The following is a 9489-nucleotide window of genomic DNA, read 5'->3' as shown; positions in this document are numbered from 1 at the left end:
CGTCTCCTCTATTTATTTAGTTTGATGTCATTTTTATTGATTTTGTCTGCGACGCCTCCCTCTGCTGGTAAATGGAAATACTGAACTGAAAAATCTTGAACAGAATGATCAGGAGCGCACTCACCCGGTCCACCTTCATGATCTGGAACCTCTGCGAGATGTCGGCCGTGTTGGCGGGCAGCCTGGAGCGTCCCGAGACGAAGCGCATGAAGAGGACTCGCTCTTCGTTGGAGAACTCTTCCAGGGTCTGCCAGAACCACTGCACCAGCGCGTGCTGCTCATCCACCTCTCTGTAGCGCACCACCTTCTTCAGCACGTCGCAGCAGATCTCAGGCATGCCGCACACCATCTGCTCCAGCTGCTTGGCCGTCAGCAGGGACAGCAGCGGCACCGGCACGATCCACGACATGCCTTCGCGCACCGCCGCCACCTGACGCGGGAGCAGACACAGGATCACATACTGGGCAGCAGCCGCATGTTGGCTTAGACCCTCGTTACACATCACACCTCTGCAAGGGTTAACAACCCTGCCGTCAGTCTCGGTTTTACTTCTCGGTAAGCAGGATGGTTTTATTTGTATCAGGTGCTGAATTTGAAAGTGTCAGTTATTCAGCTGCGCCCCACACACACACACACACACACACACACACACACACACACACGGTTCCCTCCTCTGGGTAATCCACTAAACCACCACTCCACCCATTAAACCCCCCCACAACTCCTCCATGTCCTTCAGCTGAGACGAGATATTCTCTTGACAGCTGGAAGGGTCATGGAGGAGTCCGTCAACAGAAGCGGTTGTGCGCTTCCCCGGCGTGTCGAGGGCCAGCTGCACCTGCTCTCCGTCCATGTTCCCATCCTGACACTTGAACAGACGGCTGCTGCTTTGATAGTTGAGGTCAGGCTTATTGACCAGACTTCCTGAATGCGGTTGTTTCCAGCTGGAGGCCTGAACATGGACCTGGAGCGGAGGAGCTTCATGACAAATGAGGTGGCCTGACACAAACCTGCTGGCGGGAGTCAAATGAACCAGGAGAGGCTCTTCTCCATTCCAACCTTTAGAGATTCCTCAAGCCCACTTCCATGATTTTGCTGTCTTTATTCATCTTTAAAGAATGCTCATTTGTTAATCAGGACTTCTGAAGTCAACTAGCGTCTCTGCAGCTGCCGTCCTACCTGTCGGTCTATTTCATGCAGCCGGTACTCGATGGCTCTCTCCACGTATTCCTTCCTGTTGGAGAAGGTGAGAGGGATGCTGTTCCCCCCCGGGATGATGGGCACCATCTTGCCATCAGCACTCTGCCCGACAAAGGAATCCAGAGGAATCATCTGAAGAACACACACACACACACACACACACACACACACACACACACACACACACACACACACACACACACACAGGTTTGTGTAGCTATCCTTATTAGGACATTCCTTTGACTTCCATTCATGTGAATGCCCTAACCCTAATCTAAACCCTAACCCTAATCTAAACCCTAACCCTAACCCTAACCCTAACCCTAATCTAAACCCTAACTCTAACCCTAACCCTAATCTTAACCCTAACCCTAATCTTAACCCTAACCCTAATCTTAACCCTAACCCTAATCTTAACCCTAATCTAAACCCTAACTCTAACCCTAATCTTAACCCTAACCCTAATCTAAACCCTAACTCTAACCCTAACCCTAATCTAAACCCTAACCCTAATCTTAACCCTAACCCTAATCTAAACCCTAACTCTGACCCTAACCCTAACCCTAATCTAAACCCTAACCCTAATCTTAACCCTAACCCTAATCTAAACTCTAACCCTAACCCTAATCTAAACCCTAACCCTAATCTTAATCTTAACCCTAACCCTAATCTTAACCCCAACCTCAAGCTAACTGCAGTTTACACCTTCACTCTACCTTTGACCAGGTGTTCATAAATGAAGTTCTGCTGCATCAGGACCGCTCTTTGGTCCCCATGAGGACTAAGGGGGTCCAGAAAAGGTCCCCACAAGATAACAAAAACCAAGAACACACACACACACACACTTGTGTTCTTGGTGAGCGGCGATACTCTGAGTTTCTGTCAGGTGCCGTTGCTTTACTGTTTCTAGTTCTAATCAATCCAGGGCAGAAAAGTCCGGAGCAAACAACGAACCCTTCAGGGGGACCAACAGAGGCCAGGTGAGGCTGCACAGAGCTGCTCGTTCTCATCCAGGTGAAAACCTTCTACATTTCAATCGCAGTCAGGTCTTCGAGGCTGATTCTATTTTCTGAGTAACATGAGGTGTTGGAACTGTCCAACGGTGGTTCTTCATAAAACTGGACAGTAGAGGGATTTCTGTCCTTGCTGTTCTGTTACAAATGCATCCGTTCATGTGTTCCGTCACCAGGAGGAACATTTGACAGCTCGTCTGTCAGCAGTCCAATCAGAGCCAGCAGAGCAGCTTCTCATCTCATCTCCTTTCTGGGAGTGGAGGGAGGCTGGGAGGGAGGCCAGGTCTCCACCAGGCAGGATGTGCTGCATCAACAGCAGCCCTGGCAGTCCTGCAGGCCGGGGATTTACAGCGCCGGGGTTGTGTGAGGTTGTTTGGTCAGGAGAGGGGCGTCAGCTGTCTCCTGCTGGAGCCGGCCAAGCTGTGGGTTTGGCCCGGGTGGGAGGTGTGTGTGGGGTCTGTGTTGCAGTGGTTTTAGCAGGAATGGTTGGAGCCGCAGACGTACCGAGGTTTGATCTCCTATTTGTCTGATGGGGAGATGAGGAGACAGGTACAGAGTGTACTGGAGCAGAGATGAGACGCACAGCGGCCTCATTCCCACAGATGAGCTCAAAGCAGAGCTAAACCACTAATGGGGGGGGGGGGGGGTCATGTGGCTACCTTAAAAGATAAGATTGAAAAAGATTGCAAAGAATAAAAAAAAAACTGGTTGTGCCTGTGTTTACGCTTGTAGTTTGTGTGTGTGTGTGTGTGAGAGAGTGAGGACATTTAGAGAGAGGGGCTAGGGAATGTATTACGTCAATAACAGTCCTCACAAAGATATAAGCACAAGGATTAGAGTGTGTGTGTGTGTGTGTGTGTGTGTGTGTGTGTGTGTGTGTGTGTGTGTGTGTGCATTGTGACTACAGAGCCAGACGTGTCTGGTTTGTGCATGCTGGCCTCTGTTGGCTGTAAACAGGCTTCGAGGGCTAGTAAGGGGATTGTTTTAGCCTGAACACGCTCATGCCTGTGCATGAGGTCTTGCAATACCACCTGGTTCCTCAGGGGGCTACAGTGAGCCACCGTGGAGCAAGGTGGCGCAGCTCTACCGGCACTGTACAGTTCCTACCGCCGTCTCCCTGGAGAGGCAGCATCTCTCTCCTTAGACACGAACCACTGCTCACCATCCACACCCAGAGTCCGAGAGCCAATTCAAGTTTCCAACCTAATGAATCTGAAGCAACTAGCATGTCGTTTCTGAATGAGGTACAAACTTACGTGACTAGAGGGCAGTTTTTGGTAATGTCACCTTCACGTGTCCCTTCAGACATACGGAAAAGGGAAATGTGAGGAAAAGAAAAAAATATCTCGTCACACTTTCCTTATAAATCCTGATTCCACCCATGGGAATTATTTCTGGAAGTCATCATCTGGGGTTCTCATCCCACCTTCACCCATGAGGCTCAGCTCATGACATCGTCAGTGTTTCATTGAAGGTCTTTGTAAGAATTCACAGGTAATTAATGAAAATGTCTGAGCAGAATGGGAGATTTAGGTTTCCCTCTCATGCTGTGAACTGTTGGATTCTTTTTATCTTCATCTTCAACCTCCCGCTGCCACCAAAAATGCAGTTTCTGGTTCCACTGCCTCAACAGTAAAGACACAGTTGAACTTCAGAACTGCTGCTGTGTTATGGACACCAAGACCAAGAAATAATGAAAACTGACACATCTGAGACAAATGAAGCCAAATGAAACCCATCTCCCACCTCATGGAAATTATCCTCGGTGATGCCGCTGTCTTCAATGTGAAGAATGCTTTTGAGCGTCTGCACATAAAGCAGGTCCACTTCCTCCAGATCTTCCAGCAGCAGCGGGATGCAGCACAGCTGCTTCCACACCAGCGGCGCCAGGTGCAGGTCCAGGGGCTTCTTGGTGCGAATGGCCACGCCCATTAGGATGCCCAAAAACTTGAACTGGAACATGTGCTCATCCAGGCATGCAGAAGGGTTCAGGAGGAACCTGGCCAGGTTAAAGGAGATTGTGGCGTGATGGAGATGGAGGGGGTCGCGTGTACATGCATGTAAATACATGGTCTGGTAATGAAATGGGGACCAAACACTTTGCTCTAAAGAGACTTGTATAATTACATTTCAACATGCAATCACTGAAAGATGACACGTATCACGAGTTCATTTATTCCTGACAGTAGAGACGTTTGACAAGTGCTTCTTGAGCACAGGCGCAATAGCAGCATTCAGTCGCAGCCATCATGGCTTCAGAACTAGAAACACAGCCCTGCAGTAGCACAGCGTTACCAGGAGTGAATGTAAGTAGTCATGTAGTCGTGAAACAACCCCGTGCCTCCGGGCTCCTGCTGACAGGCGCCGAGGCAGAAAGGAACTCTCTTAATCTTCAACTGAATAACCGAGTCTAAATCATGACGCTGCAGTTGTAAATCGCTCAGAAGAAACTCAGTAGTGTAGACGAGCTCCATCCTGGCTTCCTCACCTGTCTCTGTTGTAGCCCACCTCGGCGCTGGCGTTGGGGGAGGGGATGAGCAGGTCGACCACTCCCGTCTCCAGCTCCTGTGAACACATTGGCGTGGGACAACCAGTAAACTCCAACTTCTTTATCGAAGCTAAAGAAGAGACGTGCTCACTGAGTGAGACAGACTGGCGCGTACCTGGCACATCTCCGTGATGGTATCATCAAAGACCCCCCCTGCATCGTCAGCCCCCTCCCCCACCAGTTTGACCTTCCAGGCCCTCGAGGGCAGTCGAAGGTCTGAGGCATTCAACTTCACAACCTGACGTGCGATCTGGACAAAGATGGGTTTACACTTGCGCCCCCTACAGACAGGGAGAGGGGAAGAATGAACACATGGAGGCGCACCAAGGGACGTACTGTTAGCACAGGAACCCGCCATCTCTGGCCTGAGGGTGAGGGTTGATTTGCAGCACATAAATGCAGGTAAAATCCAAATGTATAGGAAAGTAAATCAGCCAAATAATAACTAGACACCTCCAGCAGATGGTAAGTTACTCATCAAAGAAGGACTTTACAAAGTCTCTTCTGAAGCACTGGATGGCTTCCACCTTTTTCTTCTGTTACTCAACAAGCCAAACATTCCTTTGAACAGACAGGTCAGGTGCAGGGTTTTTAGGGCCTGAGCCCCAAAGGGGGCCAAGACCCTCTTGTATCTGTCCCATTTCTTTCTTCTTTCTTTCTTATTCTGCCAACTAAGACCTCAATGTGACTCCTTAAACCTGCTTAAAAACTCTCCAAATTTGGCACGCATATCAGGTCTGGTGAAATATTTGACAAAATGTAAAAAATAACCCCCAAAGTGCCAAAATGTGCTCCTGAGCTCCACCAAGTTATGTAAAAAGGGGCACCACAGCCTGTAGGAATGGCGTAGAGACACGCAATTGAAACTCAATTATTCGTCTCATCGAGAACTGCCAATCATACGATGACACCCCCGTCCTAAATCCTACAGGAAGTCCACAGTATGCACATGAAAGTACAACTTTGCACCAATTTTGGACCCCGAACAAACACGATCGTGGTATCGTCTGCAAACTTCAGTACGTGATTTATGACACTGTGCTGAAAATAAGTTGTTAAAAACTTTTTAATAACTCAAATGGTTTGGATTCTGAAAGCCCTGAAAGTTGCTGTGCCACATTTCTGATGGGGAGGAAATCTGGACAGAGACTTGGTGTCAAACCGAGGCTTCTGATGTCTAAACTAGAAGTCTGACCACTGTCAGCGCTGTCAGCCCAGGTCTGAAAACACCTACATGGGACTGGGTCATTCCCAGCATTCCCAGTGGAGGCAGCCGTCAGCCGGCTCAGAGGCGTTCACTGGCGCTCAACTTTGTGGTCGCCCTTTGTCTGTGAGGACACACGAAGGTGCGAAAGCTCGCTGCTTGCAGCTTCCATTATCATTATGCTGTCAATACTTTGATTCCCATCATTTTACGAGCCTAATCTTAATATATTCTCTAACACATAATCCCCCTCCTCTGTCAATCACAGGGCTGCTCAGCCAATGTGTGTGTGTGGGTGCCAAGTCCTGAGGGAATGAGTGAAAGGGTGCACACACACCAAGCTCTGGTGGAATACCGACCGTGTGGAGATCCGTTTGACAGTGATCTGGGGGCCATAGTTCTTGCCCTGCACCATGGTCTTGCCAATGGAACGCACCATGGGCAGAGTGTAGACCCTGGGGGCCAGCAGGGGTCTCAACTGGCCTTGGACGATCCCCCAGGTACCAGCGTTGTAGTGGGAGGTGCAGCTCTGCAAAGTAGGACTCATCTTCACCATCACTTCACAACAAAGGTAGAGAGCAATGTCCTGATGCAGTGATGAAGGGAACTGGTGGTGGGATCAGGGGAGAGATACAATATCCCCTTTAAATAATCCCGTTCCCGCAATTTGACAGCGCTACGTTGCAAGTCTACTCTCCCCTGAGAGAAGGAGGGCTTGGTCCCTGGGGTGACATGTCTTTTGTTGAATTCCTACCTTTTTATATATTCCATACAATTTCACTTACTTACTCCTCGAAAATGGGAAGAGACAGTAAAATTGTATTTTGGCAACTTCCCAAAGCAAATAAACGTCAGTCCTCATTAAAAGGACGGTACAAAATTGCAATGCTGCCACTAAAAATTACAGTTGGTATGATGATGTAGAATTCTAACTTTACCAGAACATCTGTGTGATGGATTTACAGTGTAAGAAGAATGAAGACTTCAGTGTGGGCGGCCTGGTTCCTCGCGTACCTGGTTGTTGGGACTGAGGTTGAGCAGTCTCCACGAGGAGTACATGAGGTCGGAGAAGTGGTAGAGGAGACGTAGGCGAGCTCTCACCGCCTCGATGCTCACCTCCTTCAGCCCGCTGTACTGAGGAGGCACCGCCACTGGCAGGCCAAGCTGCAGAGGAACCGATGAGCCTGGGTGGAGGCACAACACAGGGGTCAGGAGAGGGTGGAGGGAGAGAGGGAGGATGGAGCAGAGGAGCATTTGAAGAACAAAAGGGGAGGAAAAAGACAAGAGCTGAGGGGAAGCAGTGGAGTGACGACATCCAACGACTCGGCAGATTTAACTGGCTGAGTTGCTGCTGCACGTCACACTGAAGACAGAATCCTTATGTATGAAAACACATTCAGAGATTTATAAAAAGTCTTACTTGTGGGCGAAGTATATAAAGTAGAACAGGAGACCACACAGATCAGGGCTGGTAAAGAGCCGTTGAGCTGTGTGGCCTGCTGGTCGATGCACTGCGTGCCACATTGGTTCTCATTCTACGCATTTTTGTCTTTGAACAACTTCAAATTCAAATGTGTTTGATGAACAATTATGGCTCACTACAACCCAAAGACATTGCTGTTGTGGGTGTCAGTGACGACATGAAGAGACTCTGGATCAACACAACCAATTCACCACCTCGTCTGTCCCGCCTGCTAACGTTTGTACGCATGCTTCAGCGTTCATATTCTGACACACATTCTTCCACAAGTCTGTTTTATGAATCACATCAGTTGCATGGAGGGTGGCGTTTCAGGCATCGTGCTGTGTACACAGCTTTGTAACTGAAACCCCAGAACTTTTAAGAAGCCGCTGGGTCACGGACTCTGCTGGGTCGGGGCTTGTCACCCTGGTAACCAACTCAACGGAGGAGATGCTTCTTCCTACTCCATCTGTTTATCAAACAGAACAACAGAGCATTGATGCTGAATGTTCATGCATTTCGTGCATCACTTTAACCGATTCTGTTTTGTTTTTAGAGAAACAGCCAAGATAATAAACAAATGGGCCATGCTGGTCTATCATTCAACTGAAGACATTGTTGTCATAGAAACATGACATCTTCTTACAGATATGAGGAGCTTCTTTGTCTCAGTCTCTACACTTGGATAGCAATTTCCTGCCCTTGACTGCTGCTAAAGGCTTGATACCACTGGTTTGCCAGGTATCCGCATGTTGACCCACACCATGAGACCGACTTGTTGTAGCAACCACCTGTAACGTCTCTTAGGTTAGGCTTGAGGACTCACCAGTGTTTATTCCTTGGTTGGGTAGTCAAAACACCTGGTAGTTACCCTACCTGGTCATTACCAGACCTGGTAGTTACCCTACCTGGTCGTGACCACACCTGGTCGTTACCACACCTGGTTGTTACCACACCTGGTCGTTACCAGACCTGGTAGCTACCACACCTGGTCGTTACCACACCTGGTCATTACCACACCTGGTCGTTACCAGACCTGGTAGCTACCACACCTGGTCGTTACCACACCTGGTAGTTACCATATCTGGTCGTGACCACACCTGGTCGTTACCACACCTGGTTGTTACCACACCTGGTCGTTACCAGACCTGGTAGCTACCACACCTGGTCGTTACCACACCTGGTCGTTACCAGACCTGGTAGCTACCACACCTGGTCGTTACCACACCTGGTAGTTACCATATCTGGTCGTTACCACACCTGGTAGTTACCATATCTGGTCGTTACCACACCTGGTCGTTACCACACCTGGTCGTTACCCCACCTGGTCGTTACCCTCCCTGGTCATTACCAGACCTGGTAGTTACCAGACCTGGTAGTTACCAGACCTGGTAGTTACCCTACCTGGTCTTTACCACATCTGGTAGTTACCATATCTGGTCATTACCACATCTGGTAGTTAGCATACCTGGTAGCTACCACACCTGGTTGTTAGCACACCTGGTAGTTAGCATACCTGGTAGCTACCACACCTGGTCATTACCACACCTGGCAGCTACCACACCTGGTTGTTACCAGACTTGGTAGTTACCCCACCTGGTGGTTACCAGACCTGGTAGCTATCCCACCTGGTCGTTACCACATCTGGTAGTTACCACATCTGATGGTTACTGCAGGAAATCTGACCACCAGGATCAAGAGTCAGCCAACAAAGGCAGCAGTGGCATGGGCAGAGTGAGACAGTGTGCCTGCCTCTGTATGTGTGCGTGTCTAACCTGGTGCTCGAGGTGGCACAGATGGGGCGGTCCAGGAAGCACTGTGGCAGCGCCCAGCAGAGATCTGGTGGATGTTCTTGCCCTGGAGTGCTGTCACCAGTGTGGGTTCTCTGACATGGTTGGTGTGGCCCAGACCCAGCTAGAACGCAACGTCACAGTGGGAACACGTCACTCAGTCAGTCCTATTCTACATAAAAGAATAACCAGAATCTGTAGGTTGTTTTTTACATTTTGCTTTCTAAATTGAAGTGAGTCATCTTTTTGTCATTGTTGTTTTTTAATGCAAA

The 9489-nt window shown here is 49.2% G+C and overlaps 1 protein-coding gene across 5 annotated transcripts in view; it reads right to left on the bottom strand.

Annotated features, from left to right (window-relative positions):
* The window catches only part of herc1 (HECT and RLD domain containing E3 ubiquitin protein ligase family member 1), a 67912-nt gene that overhangs the window by 1134 nt on the left and 57289 nt on the right, over positions 1 to 9489 (bottom strand). For all 5 annotated transcript variants that reach the window (XM_086223693.1, XM_086223701.1, XM_086223722.1 and 2 more), the window contains exons 71-78: positions 9203 to 9341; positions 6980 to 7149; positions 6325 to 6494; positions 4877 to 5042; positions 4702 to 4778; positions 3960 to 4212; positions 1180 to 1332; positions 125 to 430 (exon numbers count right to left, since the gene is read on the bottom strand). In XM_086223693.1, the coding sequence (XP_086079819.1) occupies positions 125 to 430; positions 1180 to 1332; positions 3960 to 4212; positions 4702 to 4778; positions 4877 to 5042; positions 6325 to 6494; positions 6980 to 7149; positions 9203 to 9341 (1434 nt within the window). The remainder of the gene's footprint in view (positions 1 to 124; positions 431 to 1179; positions 1333 to 3959; positions 4213 to 4701; positions 4779 to 4876; positions 5043 to 6324; positions 6495 to 6979; positions 7150 to 9202; positions 9342 to 9489) is intronic.

Source organism: Aulostomus chinensis, chromosome 2 (genome assembly GCF_037954235.1).
Source record: "Aulostomus chinensis isolate RoL2024-O1b breed Wild chromosome 2, RoL_Achi_v1.0, whole genome shotgun sequence".
NCBI lineage: Eukaryota > Metazoa > Chordata > Actinopteri > Syngnathiformes > Aulostomidae > Aulostomus > Aulostomus chinensis.
This window is presented reverse-complemented; position numbering and strand designations above follow the sequence as displayed.